This window comes from Capra hircus, chromosome 1, assembly GCF_001704415.2.
Source record: "Capra hircus breed San Clemente chromosome 1, ASM170441v1, whole genome shotgun sequence".
In the NCBI taxonomy this organism is placed as follows: Eukaryota; Metazoa; Chordata; class Mammalia; order Artiodactyla; family Bovidae; genus Capra; species Capra hircus.
This window is the reverse complement of record NC_030808.1, coordinates 146174189-146191328: the sequence shown is the minus strand read 5'-3', so window position 1 is coordinate 146191328 and position 17140 is coordinate 146174189. Positions and strand designations below refer to the sequence as shown.

Sequence of the window (17140 nt, the reverse complement as noted above, 5' to 3'; positions counted from 1 at the left end):
AGTTTGATAAGCAGTCCAAGGCCCCTCAGGGATGAAGTCCGAATTCTTTACCTTAACAGTCATGCAGGCACCATGTTAATAATTATATAGCAACAATATCTTGCTTAAAGGCATGCTTTCCTCCTCAACAAGAACTCGTTCCTTCTGGCTAATCTCAAACTAAAGTTATCTCAGGATGCCTTGAGAAAGGGTCTGGTGGAACTTTTACAATCTTGAGATATTCGTTTTACCTATTCTTAGCAGCCAACTGAAAAGTCTATAATTTTCTGCTCAAGTTAACAACGTGGGTACTATCTCTACCCACTTCTGATGTCTATGTCAAAAGTCTTCTCTGCTCCTTTTCAATAAACTCTATTTTCTCACTGCAAGCCTCAAGTGGTCTCTATTATCTGCCTGGCTCGGTGAGGGGATTTCTCTACTCACAAGAGCCGTGAGCTCAAGTACAGCCTACACTCCGAGGCTATATCACATCAGAACTGGTTTCACCTGGAAGGACTGATGCTGAAGCTGAAACTCCAATATTTTGGCCACCTGATGTGAAGAGCTCACTCAGTGAAAAAAGACACTGATGCTGGGAAAGAACGAGGGCAGGAGGAGAAAGGGGCTACAGAGGACATGGTTGGATGACATCACTGACTCAAGGGACGTGAGTGTGAGCACACTCTAGGAGATAGTGGAGGACAGAGAAGCCTGGCATGCTGCAGTCAATGGGGTCACAACAGTTGGATTCAATCTAGCAACTGAACAACAACAAGAATCAAGAATATTATTTGATATTGAAAGCTGTACTTTTCCCACTGCAACCTCCCTCCAAAGTGAGGAAATCATGCGTCTTAACCATTTAAATTAGGAAATCCATATAAACAGAGGCATTTCAGAGTAACTGTGGGGCACTCACATTTTGCCTGTGCATTTGGGGACAGACTCAGTTTAAGACTGATAAAGAGAAGAGGAAAAACTAAGCAAACCTAAACAAGGGGTCTCTGGCACGTGATTTGCAGAGTGTGTCTGGGGTCTGCTCCTGGAGAGGAGGTGGCTGCCACACGTGCACGACCGCGCAAGAGCTGCAAGCTGGTCCCCCGGGCCCTCACCATTCGGCGATGCTCCTGTGCGCACGGATCACGGATGTCTCGATGTCGATGGGGTGGTAGCGCATGCCCCTCAGCTCCAGCGTCTCGTCCAGAGATCCCACCACATACAGCGCGTCATGTCGCTCTGCAGATGGCACAGTTCACCACCTCAGCATGGCTCCCGTGCTGAAGCCTACTGCCGTGCGCACCCACGTGTGAAGAGTACAGAACAACAACTTCTATATCTCAGAGACAAGGCAGCAGCTAGAGGGGCTCCCGAAGTTCTGACTGCACCTGGCCAGCCTGCTGCGGCCGTGGACTCTGTGACCTTGGGGGAATGTATGGGGAGGCCCTGATACATGGCTGATGAGACATGCCCATGGCTCTGCCTGGGGGGCCCAACAGCCTCCCCCAGCACCCCCATACCCTCAGAAGAGGCCAGGATCCAGGAACAGTGAAGGAAAAGGAACAACTTTCAGAGAAACCGTATCAGAGCACCTAAAGAAACCAGCTCCTAGGAAGGGGTGAAGTGAGTTGGCAGGAGGTCCCAAGACACTGCCTGTATGGGCTCCTGGTTGTGGTGGCCTCAGGTCTGGGGGTGAGCAGTGCATAGGACCCCTTACCTCCGCTGGCATCGGTGAGCTCTGTCCTTCGAAGGAAGCCCAGGAAGCCAGTCCTCGCCCAAACAGTCTGGGTGTCTCCAAAACTCAGCCGGGCACTGAAGTGGTCAGCATGGAGCCCCTCTTCCCCGTAGACTGTGTAGTACCCGGTGGCATTGTGGGGGCTGCTCACCCAGATCTGGGGCCCAGAGCACAATGGGGTTGGTTATTACAAGTGCCAGGCACCGTGTGTCCCAAGACATGGCATCACACAGTGGGGTGGAGGTAAAGGGCTTGAGCTAAGTCACGACAGAGGCCCAGAGAGCAAAGAATTCTCTTCTTCAAATAAACCATTCCCCTCCTTGCACCCGAGTGACAGCTGCAGGACTGCAATGTACACAGTTCATCGCAAAGAAAGAACTGGGAGCAACCCGCATGCACGCCCAGGGGCCAGCGAGAGGTGGGGTCCCCATCCTCACCTCCCCCAGGTGCGAGTCTCCCAGGGGCCCTCTGGTCTCTGTGTGGGCGATGATGACCTTCACTCCAGGGAGAATCTGGAAGGAGAACCATGCTCGTCAGAGGGAGTGTGGCCCTTCTGATGCAAGAGCGGCAAAAACAGTGCCCCTTGAAGCTGATCTAAAGGACATGACTTGTACACGGGCATGACCACCTTCAGAAGCTGACCTAAATCTGATTGAATTTTAACAGAAGTAAGAGATTTTAATAAATAAAAATAAATTATGAATCTGAGCAAAATCATCCAACTCCTAAGAATGAACTCTATTTTGGATGTTGAGGGGGAGGAGGGGATCTTTCCCCGAGGCCCCATCGGGACTCTTGAGGTCAGGGAGTCCAAACACAGTTTGGCTGGGCCCCCACTCAGCCCCAGAGTTTCTGGTTCTGGAAGGAAACCTGGCCACCAAGAGGCATTCCTGCCCCCAGACTTGGGGCTCCATGCCCACCAGAGGCTGTGGAGAAGGCTGGGGAGGGTGCTTTATGTCCAGCACCCCCACCCGGGGCCTGGGGGTCCCCACTGAACCTGGGACTGACCACCTGGCTGCTTCTGGGTACCTATTCCATGTCCTTAGTTTCCCTGGGTGTAAAACAGGAGATGACTGAGGAGCTTTCCAGCAGGTGGGGGAGAGGCGAGGGGTCATGGAAAGCTGGTCAGGCTCTGTTGCCCATGGGATGCTGCTGAGCCTCTGACCTCTCCCCGTGTTACCAATCTGGACCCTGAGGACCCAGAGCTCTCTCCAGAACCCCAGTCCATCAGGCCCAAGTTATTGTAACAGAGATATACAGGGGGTGAAGTCCATCAAAACTGAGTGCAGAGCCACATGTGATAGGAAATAAAAATGTACCAGAAAGAATTAAAAACTGCTTTGAGAAAAACCACCATGTTTATAGAAAGGACAAAGCAGATTGCAGTGAGACATGTCTGGGCACCCAGGGAAGGGTAGGGGAGCCCGGGACTGTCTCTAGCCCCCAGCCCCTCCCTCCGACACCCACACTCTCCCTCCTCCCCTTCACTCCGTGAAGTTCCAGCCACACTGGCCTCTCTGTGGCCCCGGGACCTTCACACCAGCGGAGGCTGCTCCTCCGCTGAGGCCGCCCTTGGGGGATGCACAGGCCCTACTAGCTCCGCTCCCACACCCCCAGGCTCGTCAGTGCTGCCCCTGCTGCCCTGTCCCTCTCTGGGCACGCCCCGCCTCCTGAGAGGCAGGCACTTGCACAGCGTGTGTGAGCAGGGCTGGGGGCTGTGCTGGCTCTAATCTGTCGCACATCCCCCTCAAGTCTGTCCCCCTTCACCCTGCCTGACCACTCCTGGGAGCCTTCTTCCTTCCTCCAAACCTCCCCTGGTTCTGAAGATGCCTGGTCTCCTGGGTCTATGCCTGCTGAGCCCTCATGGTGGCCCACAGTTTTTCCCTGGGTGCCCATGGGTGGTCTCATGGCCCCACCACCTAAGCCCCTGATACAGCTCCTGTGGTCGAACCAGGCCTGGACTGCTTTAATGGTGAACTGCCACTGGGGATACTGCCTGGCTGTCACCTGAGCCAGGGGAGAAGCTCTTCCAGGCCCCAGTGGGCTGCTCCAGGCCGCGCAAAGGCACCAGGGCCTCAAGACCCAGTAGTGCAGTTCCTGCAGGTCTGCATCTGAGGTCTTCCCTCTGGGCTGGAGCTCAGATGTGGACAGAAAGATCTAGAGAGTGTGTGAGAGTGTGTGTGCATGTACATGTGTGTGTGTATGTATGTGAGTGTATGTGTATGGGTGTGTGACTGTATGTGAGTGTGCATATGTTTGTATGTGTGTCTATATGTATGTGTAAGTGTGTCTGAGCACGTGTGCCTGTGTATGTGTGACTGTGTGAATGCATGTGAGTATGTGTCTGTGTGCAAGTGTATATGTATGTATGTGTGTGTGTGTCTGTGAGTGTATCTGTGTATGTGTGTCTGTGTGCAGTGTGTATGTATGTATGTGTGTGTCTGTGAGTACACGTGTGTGTCCGTGTGAGTGTGTGTGTGTATGCAAGGAGGTAAGGCCAGCCAGACCTCAGGGGACATAAGCTGGAAGCCAAGCCCCACGCCACTACCTTTCCGGACTCAGTCAATGGCAGACTGTGCGGAGAGCCCCGTTCCACCAGACGTACCCTACAAATGAACAAGGGAAACAATTAACTTGACTACACGGACAACAATCTCTAAAGAAGGCAACTCATAAGGTAATCAGAATTGATTAGCACTGTGACGGGCAGTCCCGTAACGACAGCCAAGCCTTTAGCCTTTGATCGTGACCTTGCTGTGACCTTGAGACAGTGACTTCAGGTGCCTGGCTCAACCAGGCACAGGCTCAGGTCAGGAACCCCTGGCCAGCTGGCCTCGCCCTCCAGGAAGCTCCACCATGGTTTCCCTCAAGCTGAATGTGAGGGTCAGAACCAGGATCTGGCTCTAAAGCTGGGAGGGACGCAGGCCTCTAGGCACACACAGTGGGGCCCCCAGGACACATCTGCTGACAGGATGCCTACATCCTGCCTGGAGACGGGTCTTCTTGTTTTTTACCCATAAAAATCCAAGTGTCACATGCTCGGTCACTCTTGGAAGGTCGCTCCCCTCCTGGTCATGGGAATGACTGATTAAAGGAGGACATGGTGAGACTTCCCTGCGGTCCAGTGCCTAAGAATCCTCCTGCTCATGCAGGGGGCCATGGGTTCAACCCCTGTTTCGGGAAGATCTCACATGCCGAGGGGCAACTAAGACCATGTGCCACGACTACTGAGCCCAAGCACCTAGAGCCTGTGCTCGCGACCAGAGAAGCCGCTGCAGTGAGAAGCCTGCGCACTGCAGTGAAGCCCCGCACAGCCAATAAACAAATAAAGCGAAATGACTTTTTTAAAAAGGAAGGACACAGTGAGCAGGGGAGGCCCAGGCGGAAGGGGGCTGGGGGCTGGGGGCTGTTACCTGTCATGGCGCAGTGCCCTCATGTCCACATAGACAGTTGTGGGGTCTGGGCCGGCCGTGCCCTGCAAGGGGAGCAGAGGAACGTCCACTCAAACCTCACGCCCATCGTTTCCAGGGGTGGGGCATGCACACGGGCACAGCTCCTCCCAGCCGGGGCGGGGGTGGGGGTGGGAAGGCAACTGCTCTGCCCCAGCAGGGGTCTGCCTTCCTCCACACACCTGCAAGGCTTGCCGACATGGCGGGAAATCTCCCCTAGCACTGAAGGGAGAGATCAAGGCAAACAACCTCACATTCCAGTCCTGACAGCTTCGATTCCCACTGGTCCCTGGAAAACACCACCATGGGTTTGGGGGCATTTCCCTGAGCCGTGCTTGCTCGGACCTAATTCTCCTAAGGGCTGAGCACAGCAAGGCCCCTTCAGGGGCGAGGCCTCAGCAGGACGTTCAGTGATGTTCCCACTCCGCTCCTCTCACCTGACACCTGACGTTGGCCCTGACAGAGGACAGCACATCCCTTCTGTTAGACACCGAACATCAAACTACACAGACACTCCGCCCCAACACCATTCTCTGGCGATCCCAGACAATGTCACCAACGTCTGCCCTGGAATGAAGATGGCTCTTCCTCCAGAGGCAGCAGACTGTGAATGCTAAATACTTCTGAAAATACTCTGCTCTTAAGCTCGTTTTTACAAAGGAGCGAGACCACAAGAGGCCACATGAACTCACAGAAGCACAGAGGCACCTCGAGGTCAAGGTCAAGGTCATACCTGCTCAGCCAGCTTTCCCAGCCTGTTGGGCTGACAGACACAAAGGAGGCCAGCAGAGCGAGACAGGGAAGAGACGCCACAGGAAACACAAACAGAGAGCATAGGCACGTGAGGAAGGAGCTGAGAGAGAGCAAAATGCATCACTGCACTGAAGCGCACAGAGCAACAGCCAGGCTCCTGCTGACGTTTCCAGGAAGGAGGACCCGGCTCCCAGACGCTGAGCAGACAGAAGGGCTGCACTTATAGCCACCAACCCCACGCCACCAGTCGAGGTGCAGCTGCACCATCGACATCAGGAGGGATCTTCTGAGGGACCCCTCCACCTCCTCCTGCCACTCAGTAAGGTTCCAAGCAAGACCTGGACGGTCAGCCATCTATACTGTGGAGAGGATGTCACAGGAACACCTGGACAACAGGACGCTGATCTCCCCAGTCCAGACATGCCCTGCACCCGGCAGGCATTGGTCAGGACCGTGACTGTGGTTCTCCTGAGACCTTTCCTCCCAACAACACTGAATGTGGGAGCAGGTGCATGCAATGCCTTTTAGAAAGAAGTGGGATTCAGATACCAGCCGGAAACCTCGAAAAGAGCCCCAGTCCCCTGAAGAAGCAGAAGAACACTGCTGCAGTGAGCTGTTTTGAAACTTTGTTTCCTTTTAAAAAGTAAAGTACCTCAGTGTTTCAAGAATGAATTTAGGGCAGTATAAATGGTCACACTCATTAATGTTTCCATTTAATTGCCAGATGTCTTACAAAACAATAAACTTAATCTTGCTTTAGAATATTAGCTGCATACTGTATCCAGCTTATAAATTCCTCTTGGTAATTGTCACTGTTCAAAAACAACTGGTGCTTTTTCCAAATAAGCCTTTGTTCATCAAGAACAGAATCTCTTAAACGAAAATGTTCAGTTCTCAAAGCCATATTTGGAAAATGCAAAAGGCTGGAGCCAGAAGGGACCAAAGGACGGGGCAGCGCAGGATGTGCACAGGCGCCCAGAGAAAGCCCCGCCGCCTTACCTGGAGGCAGATGGCCACGTTGACCCTGCAGCCGAACGTGGTGCTCACGGCGCGCGCGGGCAGGCCCAGATCTCTGAACAGCTTGGAGAAGGACTGTGTGAGCGCGATTCTGGGCCGCTCCTCAGCTACCACCATGCAGGTGCGCACACACGACAGGTTCACGCCCTTCATCTGCAGGAGGAGCGTGCATGCCACGCCTGCGTCTGCGCGCAAGGGCCAAACCACATGGAGCCCCGCCCCCTGGGTTCTGTGCCTCCACGCCCCCACACCCGTCCTCCGCCCAGCCCCAGTCCCTGGGGACCATGAGGCCTCAGAGATCCCTCGGTACAGTACGCTCAGAGCCAGGGTCGGACCCACCCCTCATCTTCTCCCAGAAGAAGTGAAGGGCCGGTGCGGGGTGCTCCACAGGTGTGTGGGGGTGGAGCTCACAGCGCGGGGCAGGGCCCCCAGAGAGGGTTTTGTTTCCAGCCCCCTCTTCCCACCGGAACTGTCCCTGGGGTCTCTCCAGGCCCTCCCACACTCACTCTGAGCGCCGCCGTCTGCGCACCCAGGCCCCGGGCACACATCTCCATCACTGAGTAGGAGCAGAAGGTGACGCGCGCCTTGTACTGGCTGACAGCCCATAGCCACAGGGACACGTTGGTCTCCAGCTCCGGCGGGGGCACCAGCACGGACTGGTGTCCAGAGTAGACGCTGCGACAGCAACAGGGAAGGGTCAGCACTACACCTCGCCCCTTAAGGATCTGCCCTTCCAGGCAGAGTCCGCCCCTCCTGCTCTGGTCAAGTCGGGGTTTTGGTGGAAAATGTAGGACGCAGGTCTGCCCACCCGCATTCAAGGACCCAGGGTCACTGTGAGGGACCCGCTGCGGGCAGGGCTAGGTTTTACTCATGAAGATGGGTCCCTACTTCCCTGTCCTGGATGGAATTGATAGTATTACAGAGTGTGCATTTAATAAAAATGCACTTCTACCCTTTAACTCAATTTCAGACCCACACTCCAGCCACCAGCACACTCACATACACCAGCCACTCACACGTGTATCCTCTGCTTCCTGGACCCTTAATAATGTATCTTAGAGATGGGTGAGGGGTGGGACTTTAGAGAAGCAATTCAGTTAGCAGGTGGTAAGGAGAAGTGGGTGGAGCTGTGCCTGCACACCCATGGTGCACGCCCCTGTACACTCACCCTCCACTCACCTGCACACCCACCCTCCCCTCACCTGACACACACCTTCCCCTCACCTGACACCCACCCCCCACCCCCCTGTACACCCACCCCCCACCCCCCTGCACACCCACCCCCCACTCACCTGCACACCCACCCTCCACTCACCTGACACCCACCCTCCACGCCCCTGCACACCCAACCCTCCACTCACCTGCACACCCACCTTCCACTCACCTGCACCTCCACCCTCCCCTCACCTGCACACCTACCTTCCCCTCACCTGACACCCACCCTCCCCTCACCTGACACCCACCCTCCACCCCCCTGCACACCCACCCTCCACTCACCTGACACCCACCCTCCACTCACCTGACACCCACCCTCCACGCCCCTGCACACCCAACCCTCCACTCACCTGCACACCCACCTTCCACTCATCTGCACCTCCACCCTCCACTCACTTGACACCCACCCTCCACCCCCCTGCACACCCACCCTCCACTCACCTGCACACCCACCTTCCACTCACCTGCACACCCACCCTCCACTCACCTGACACCCACCCTCCACCCCCTGCACACCCACCTTCCACTCACCTGCACACCCACCCTCCACTCACCTGACACCCACCCTCCACCCCCCTGCACGCCCACCCTCCACTCACCTGCACAGACACCACAGGGCAAAGCCGAGGCCACAGTAAGGGTCGAGGCAGATGGCGATCTGCCTGGAGGGGTACAGCTCACACTGCAGCTTGATGGAGCGGCACAGAGCGCTGGTGGCCGCATGCGACATCTGAAGGAGTAAAAGCCCACATACACCAAAAAACCCCCAGGAATGCACACTAAAAACCTTGTATACGAGACTTCAAGGCGATAAAGAATTTTAACAGAGCTTTTGGTGACAGACTCATCCAAGCCACCTGGTTGTCGAGGCCAGAGTCATGAATCAGAAAGTTCAGATATCATAAAACATCAAGCCGTGAGTTACTCTTCAGGCTAACCTAATTTGGGGGTTTACTGATATTTAACACAAGCTTTAAAGAGCAAAACTGGTGCTTCCAGCTCTGGGAGGAAGCAGGGCCTGCACAGACCCGCATCAGCACTCTCCGTGTCAAGGACGAGGCGGACGGGGGCTCCAGCCAGAGGACCCACCTTCACACCTGCCAGGATCCCTGTTGTTGACACGCTGAAGTCCAAGTACGCAAGCACATCTGGGGACGGGGGCCTGAAGATGCTGGCCACCTTCTTCTTGGGTATGTCATCTGTGGACCAGGAGACACAGGTGGTGTGGATGCCACTTCAGTGCTCGCAGGGAAAGGGGAGACAGGACTGCACCTGGGGAGCAGGGAGCTCGGAGCAGAGGTCAGGCTGCATGTGCACATGGGGAAGGCGTGTGGAGAGGACCCTCGCTAACCACACTGAGCATGTGGCGGCTGACGGCATGGTGGACACGGACCGGAGAAGGCAGGCTGCGAGAGCCCCCGAGGAAGCGTGGAGGAACACAGACTAGGCTGGGTCCCGGAGCCTGTGATGAGCCAGGCTCGTTGCCGTTTCTGCGCACAGCGAGCACTGAGAAGTTGGGTCAAGCTCCCTCAGCGAACTTCATCACACCCCTCAGGACCACGGGGCACAGCGCTGACTGCACACAGGTGGGTACAGGTGAGGCGGGGCAGGGAGCGAGCGAGGCAACAGGATGCCTTCGAGCCTGTTTGCCCCGAGCCCACCCCGGGCCCCCTGCCACCAGCTGCCACCACCAGCTGCCTGCGCCAGCTGCCTGGGCCAGCTCCCAGTGCCTGCAGTGGTATCAAGCAGGTGGTCATGGACACACGGTCCTAAACCTCCTCTCGTGGGCTGTGCCCTGGTGGGTAAGGTGTGACGGGGAGCGACGGGTAAGGAGGGACCGTGTCTGTTCGCAGTGGGCACCTGTGTGGCCTTGTACCCTGAATTCCCCACAGAGCCTGCAGAGAGCGGTTGGTCTGGGGTGTCCTGAGGGGGAGGGGCTGGGACCCTCTCAGCCCTCAGGCTGACCCAACAGGCCCAGGCAGAGGGCCCGCGTGACTCTCCTGGGGACCCGCGAGGGGTCTGTGCTGTGGGAGCTGTCCGGCCCCCACAACTGCCCACTGCTGCATGGGCAGCAGGGGGCATCTGTCTGCAGGCGCATGGCCTCGGGAGGACCTCTGCTCTCCACTGGCCGCCCTCTGCTCTGGGCGCCCGCTTTAGGCTCGGGGTGCCAGATGGGCTGCCGGTGCCCCACTGGCCAGGCTCTTCTCGCCACCTACTCAAGCTCCTTCATCCAACTTCAGTGTCTGGGTGGTGACAACGCAATCCCTACAACACAAGAAGGAGAGGGCTGATCCTAGGCGCAGCACGCACACACCTGTGTCCAGAATGGTCGGCCAGGTCCTGGCGTCCACGGTGGCTGCTGCTTCTTTGGACCTGAGCAGCCGCATGATGGCCTGTGTGGTGAGCACGCACGCAGACTTGCTGACCTGCAGGGCACAGGGTTGAGGGCACAGCTGAGACAGCGCCCGGGAGCAAACCGCACTCAGGCCCACCACGCTCAGGCCGCGGCGCCCACCTACCTCCACAATCATCTTGACAGTAGGAAGTGTGGTGGCAAGGTTCTGGGGGTGTGGGGGCCGCACGGTGACGGGCACGCAGCCGCAGTACAGGCAGCCATAAAAGGCGGCAATGAGGTCCACCCCTGGAGAGACACGATAAAAGGCAGCCCCAAATGTCCAGGCTGTGGGTCCACTCACCACGTGTGAACTAAACCACCCTCTCGCACCACAGCGAGCACCCCAAACAGCTCTGTAGGGAGGGACAGGTCGCCCCTGGCCCAGACCCAGGGAGACAAGGAGGTGGGTGGGGTGCAGCCACGGCCCAGAGGAGCCTATGGTGGACAGGAGGCCCAGACCTCGTGCAGCAGCGTGTTCTGCCCTCCAGGGCAGTCTGTAGGTGGGTGGGCGAGGCTGGCAGGACACTCTGAAGGTGAGCTGCCCACCCAGAAACGCCACACCTCCTCCTTGCATCTCCACCCTAACGTGGGGGCCAGTCCGTCCCTGGTGAGGCTCACATCTTGGCAAGGGGCCAGGATGTCCCCGCCCTGCTCTCAATCTCTCAACGCAACGTGGCTCCTTCAACTCGTCTATGTATTGAAAATTCTCCATAATTAAAACCAGGGGGAACCGAACCACACTTAAAACCCAGCTTTCCCATTTTGACCTCATTCAGACTTAAGACCATCTGTACCCACACCCTAGAGGCCCTGAAGACACTGCCCTCAACTGAGACAAGGCCCTGCCTGGCATCACTAGGCTACAAGACATCAGCCTCAGGCTGTTCTGATTCCAGAGTCAAAATAAATACACAATGTTTGACCCAGCTAGTGGGTTTCACCACACTACAAGTCCCCGATGCTCCATCAGGGCCAGGAACGCTCGGTGTGGTCACTGTCATGGCCCAAGCTCCTCCACCAGGGACCAGCCATCCTCACTGTGCCTGTGGGCAGCTCAGGGGACAGATGAGCTGACAGGCAGGCTGACATGTGCGAGCATCCTCATACCAGCACGACCACTGTGCCCAACGCGCCACACAGCAAGCACCACCAGCAGCTCGAACCCTCGAGCTCATACAGCTCACGCTATCCCCTGCCTGCACCCCACTTCCTGCAGCCCCTGCAGGGTCACACACCCCTCACAGGAGATGCACACCAGGTCCTATGTGTACCTGCAAACACCCGCCCCCTCCCGCCTCGAGCAGGGTGTGGTCTGCCCTCCAGCTGTCAATTATACTCTCCTCCTGCTGCGAAGTTTTTAAAATGTACATTCAGACCCTCACCATGCACTATCACTTTTTATGCATAGTGTCAAAAAAGCCCCAAAGCAGAGAACAGCATCAGGCCCCCATCTGTCTTTCCTCCTATCACTTCAGCATGTCCACCCAGCCCCTCCCCCAGCCTGCCAGTGCATCCCCAGGCCTCCTCTCAGTCAGTGGTGCGTGCCCTGCACTGAGTCCAAGGATAAGAAAAGAATGGGAACTGCTATCGGTTCTGGACAAAAATGACCTCACATTCCTGGAACTGAAATAAGCAGGAGTGACTGTGATGCCAGTGGGAGCGTGACGTGCCCTGCAGCGTCCACGTCACCTAGCATCCGTGTCAGGAAACCCGCCAGGCTCTGTGCAGGGAGCGCTCCACAGCAGCCCCGGGACTGTACCAGCACAGAGAAAGTGCCCAGCACAAGCCACGTCCCACCAGACACACTGAAGGGAGACGGCATTGCAGGGCTGGGTTCCCAAGAGTGGCACAATGGACACACGAAGGAAGCCGTCATGCAGGAGACCTGAGTCTCGGAGAACAGCCCCCAAAACAGGACTTCAGGCATTCCAGAAGCAGGAAACAGATGAAGAAAAGGCAGTAATGAGAAAGAACATTTTCCTGAGAGGAGGATTAAGTGGGTAAGAAAGTGAGAGAGGACCCAGACCCGGGCATTTCCTAATAAAACTCCTGAGCTAGAACCAACAAGCTTCCAGGTGACACAACAACAAAGTGGGGAGGGGAGGGGAGGCTGGTGCTCATCACCTGTAGCCCTGCGGAAGCACTTGCAGAAACCTGGGATTCCTGGCCCAGGGAAGGACAGGCTGCCACTCAAAGTGCAGGGTCTTCCAAGGGCCCCTCACCTGGGCGCCAGACACAGGAGAGAAACTGCCAGGACTGAAGCCCCGAGATGAGGTGGGAGAGGGCAGGGCAAGAGGAGCAGGAGAGCCAGAGCAGCGCCCAGCAGGTGGAGCAGAGTTGCCGCAAGGACAGGGTGCCGGGCTGCGTGGGGCAGGCGGGGCTGGAGGGAGTGTGGGAGGACCTGGAGCCCTGAAGGCATGGCCATCCTGGTCAGGGAGGTTCCAGAGGAGGTTGTCTTGTCCCCACCCCTGGGGGTCTGATCAGAGAGCAGCTGAGGACTTGGGACCAGCAAGCCAGCCTAGCTTGGGATGCCCCACGGCGGGGCAGAGAAGGTGACAGGAGAAGGGAGGCTCCCTGACGGTGGCCAAGTCCCACACAAAGTATAAGAAAAAGAACCAGAGGTCGATCATCACCTGTCCAGAAAAAGACAGCAGATAAGAACTGCAGCCCTTTCAACATGTGCTAAGATGCAATACATTAAAAGAATGATACAAGATATAAGAGAATGACCGAAATGAGAATTAAACAAATGAGGAAAGGACTAGAAGTTATTTAAAAAAACAATTCAGAAATGGAGATGGAACTAGGAGCCCAAGAGCAAACAAGACAAGGGACACAGAGATCGTGGAAAATGACAGAGAAGAGCTAACACAGGGGTGATGGGAGCAGCAAGGGGAATGAACGCCAAGAAAATCCAAGCAAAGGCAGAGAGAAGACTGTGATTCTAGAAAACTCCCCTGAGAATAGAAGGCAAGCTTGCAGCTTGGTATTCACAGGCACTTTACATATTGTGTGGCCCTGCCTGGAGGGAGGGTGGAGAGCACAGCTGCCTTCCTTGTGGGAACGCTGACCTGTAACAATGTCACAACCACACGGAGGACTTTAAGAAGGGAAAATGTCCTTCTACCACTGAGAGCAAAAGCGCAAGTGAGTCACAGAGGAAGAAAACTAGATCACAGTCCAACCTGATGCTTGAGGCCGGGAGAAAATGGACACATTTGAGGCCCCAGCAGGGACGACTATCGCCACAAAGTGTACAGACTCACCAACAAGCCAGAGCTCAGGGGACACTGTCCCCATGAACCTTCCTGAGAAACTAGTCAGGGACAAGGCAACAGTACCACTGGAACAGAAAGACGGACGTGTGCATGGCTGGAGGGCTCTGAACACAGGCCTGGTGGACTGAGGGGGAGGAGAGGCCAGCTTCGCAGTTTCTGCTCCACCCGCGCCCCCCTGCAACCACCACCCCGTGCACAGCTACAGGGAAGGTGGGTGAAGGAAGCCTGTGAGAAAACTCACATGGGGTGGGGGGGCAGTCATGTATGACGGCCATCATTTGGGGGTCCTGCGTGTGGCACAGGATGAAGCACGTGAGTGGTCCGGGCACATGTGAGTTCTACAGACTCCCAGCCTGACCCTCAGTACAAAAGGAGACGGAGACATCATGGAGACAAGGTTCATTGAAAACCTGTAATCCTGAGTCTGAACGAGTGGGACAGCATGAACTCAGGAGGCACTGCCTCTAAGAGAAGCTATGACTCTCATTTTCAAATTGGAACTCCGATCACAGAAGGGGTTAAGGGGACAGTGGCCAGCCCAGGAAGGATGAGCTCCCAGTGCCCAGACTGGTACTGCCAACACCAGGCTCCATGGAGGACTGGCCAGGCACCTAGTTCCAGCAGACACAGGAAGGTCAGGATGGGAGGTCACACCCAAGGGCCCAGGAGCAGCTCCCATGGGAGTGCGACAGGGCACAGAGCTCATTTCACCGACAGCAGCAAAGACACAGCATCCTGCCTTTCACAGCAAATTCCACCACTGGGTGACCAGATCCTAATCAGGAGAAGTGTCTGTTTAGTTTTATGGCTGGTCAGAGTTAAAACACCACCGTTTAGTGACCCCTAAGGAGTTAATGAAGGTGGGACAAGGTCATCGATAGGAGCTAATGTGCTAATTCTACAAAAGGAGGAAGCACCCGAGGACATTCAGGTCTTGCGAGGGGAGTAAGCCTGATGTGGGGTTCCTCGTGGAAGCCCAGGAGCAGCCACCCAACATACACAAGCCACTCCAGACAGCAGGGATGCTCAGGACCCAGGGAGAGATGGAAAGAGGGCAGCCTGCAGGTTACAGGAGCTGCTCACTGGGGTGGTCAAACTAAAGAAATGGGAGGAACGATGACCATGGAGGTCAGGACAGAGGCTACTTCAGGAGAGTGGAGCAGGTGGTTGGGTCAGGAAAGGCAAAGATCCATCACTTGACCTGGTCGCTTTGTTACTGGTGATAAAACGGGGTGGGGGTGGGGAGGGAAAGAACAGCTTGGTGAGAAGAGCAAGAGGAAGGCAGGCTGCACTGAGACGGGCAGGGGTGGACTCACAGCTCGCCGCGGGCACTCACAGGGTACAGACGTGGACAGAGGGTGGGTGAGGGTTTGGGTGCAGTGGGGCGGGGCCCACGGGTCTTACCTGGAGGGTAGACCAGGGCCACATGGGCCCCGGAGCTCAGCCTCGCCTTCTCCATCAGAGCAGCGGCCACTCGCTCGGCCTTTTTGTGGAGCTGGACGCAGGTTGCGGTGCTGGTGACTGTGCCCTAGGAAAGCAATCGTGGGCACGCTGAGCTGGGGCGTGGGGGTGGGGAACTCGACACTCCACGCGCAGCCTCCGTCTGAGACCCTGTGGCCAGGAGCCAGGACAGGTGCCACCCCAGCCCTGCCTGCTGTCTCCTTGGCTTCTGTGCCTCCTCAGGGACTGCTGGTCCACCACAGGTCGACTTGGTGAGTGAAAAAGCCCTTTTAGCCGTTATGATAAAATGTTTTATATATAAAAATATCGTAAAGAATAATGTGACGAGCAGCCACCCAGTTTTTCATTACCTAGTATTCTGCCACATTGCTTCAATGTCTCTTTTATAAAACAAATCATCACCACTCCACATACGCCTCCAGTCCTATTCTCTTCCTCCTAGAAGCAACCCTCTTCCTGGACATCAACACACATAAGTAAATAGTAAGCAGTAAACAAACATCCCTGAAGTGGACCCTGACACCAGCTCAGTCGCCCCACCCCCCAGCTCCAGGCCCTGGGTCACACAGGCTGGTCTTTCAGGGAGCCTGGGAGGGCGAGCGCCTAGTAGGGCTGCCCCACACCCGGTCTCTGCAGAGGACAGCTGGGCTGGGACCAGCGCCAATCTAGCCCTCCCTCCCCCTGCCGACCTGTCTGAGCTCACGCTCTCGGTCCTTACGAGAATCACAGAGCCACTGAGCCTAACTAACCATCACCACCCTCCAGGACGGCCCGGCGGAGCATCTAAACTCTCACCACTCCTCAGCTGGGGCCCCACCACGCATGCCTGAGGGCTTCGCATGGTGGGTCAGACGCACTCCTTACACGCAAGCTGAGGTTCAGAGGTGGGCACATGCTGGAGCCCGAAGGCCCAGAGCTCTGCCAGTCCCCAAGGCCAGGGGCCACCTCATGCCAGGGATACCACCTGCAGAGGCACAGGCTTCCTCCTAGGTCAAAGGCCAGCACATGCTCAGGTCCTAAGGACAATTCAAACCTGAGGAGGCTGACAAACCAGAAGAAACGCAAAAATCTACAAGGTTTTGGAAAGGATCTGAAGGGCCCTCCCAAGCTCTTAGCTATAAAGATGAGCACTGCTGGCTGACCCTAGGCCTGGTGGCGTCTCTGCACACTCCCACCGGTGCTCCCGCCTCCCTGGGAAACACCCCATCTGCACAGACACCTGGCCTGCACCTAGGCCACCCTCATGTCCCACAAGCTTGCCTCCAACCACACCTCACACTCATCCACAGCCCGTCATCTCTGAATGGCTAACTTGTGCCTGGGCCAAGGCCCTGGCTCCCCGCTCCCATCCTCACCCTCTCACAACCCACAGGAATCACCTAGAATTCATCACACCCTCATGCTCACGTCCAGGCCCCCAGCACACACCGAGGGTAAACCCAGTGCCCAGCCTCGCCTGCCTTAGAGCTCCAGCTGCACCCATCTTAAGGTTCTCCCACAAGCTGACTTTATCTTGGTCAATGCTACTTATTGGCTTTGGAATTCAATCAGTCATAAACAAACGTCTCCAGTACACTGTCCAGGTCTGCAGGAAGACAGCACCTCTCCTGAGCACTGGTTTTCTAGCAGGCAGACTTGCTTCAGCAACTGGGGAACAGGGGCCTTTTTAAAAAATCTTATTTAACATTGTATATGTAGCAGGTATTGATCAATATTTTTTGAATGAAGAAACAGTAGCCAAGAGCAAGCCACTGAGAACCAGGCTGGTGCTGCTAAGACGTCAGGGCACACGCGTCCTCCCAGGCCAGGACGCATCTAACAGTGAGTCACGCAGAGTGGTCATGGTTACTCTGTTTTCATA

General features: G+C 56.2%; 1 protein-coding gene across 3 annotated transcripts in view; it reads right to left on the bottom strand.

The window, feature by feature from the left end:
• The window catches only part of DIP2A (disco interacting protein 2 homolog A), a 109749-nt gene that overhangs the window by 4015 nt on the left and 88594 nt on the right, over nt 1-17140 (bottom strand). For all 3 annotated transcript variants that reach the window (XM_018052503.1, XM_018052508.1, XM_018052511.1), the window contains 12 exons: nt 15223-15346; nt 10665-10786; nt 10460-10571; nt 9235-9344; nt 8745-8875; nt 7437-7605; nt 6913-7083; nt 5125-5186; nt 4260-4317; nt 2149-2223; nt 1694-1868; nt 1092-1215 (listed from right to left, as the gene is read on the bottom strand). In XM_018052503.1, the coding sequence (XP_017907992.1) occupies nt 1092-1215; nt 1694-1868; nt 2149-2223; nt 4260-4317; nt 5125-5186; nt 6913-7083; nt 7437-7605; nt 8745-8875; nt 9235-9344; nt 10460-10571; nt 10665-10786; nt 15223-15346 (1433 nt within the window). The remainder of the gene's footprint in view (nt 1-1091; nt 1216-1693; nt 1869-2148; nt 2224-4259; nt 4318-5124; nt 5187-6912; nt 7084-7436; nt 7606-8744; nt 8876-9234; nt 9345-10459; nt 10572-10664; nt 10787-15222; nt 15347-17140) is intronic.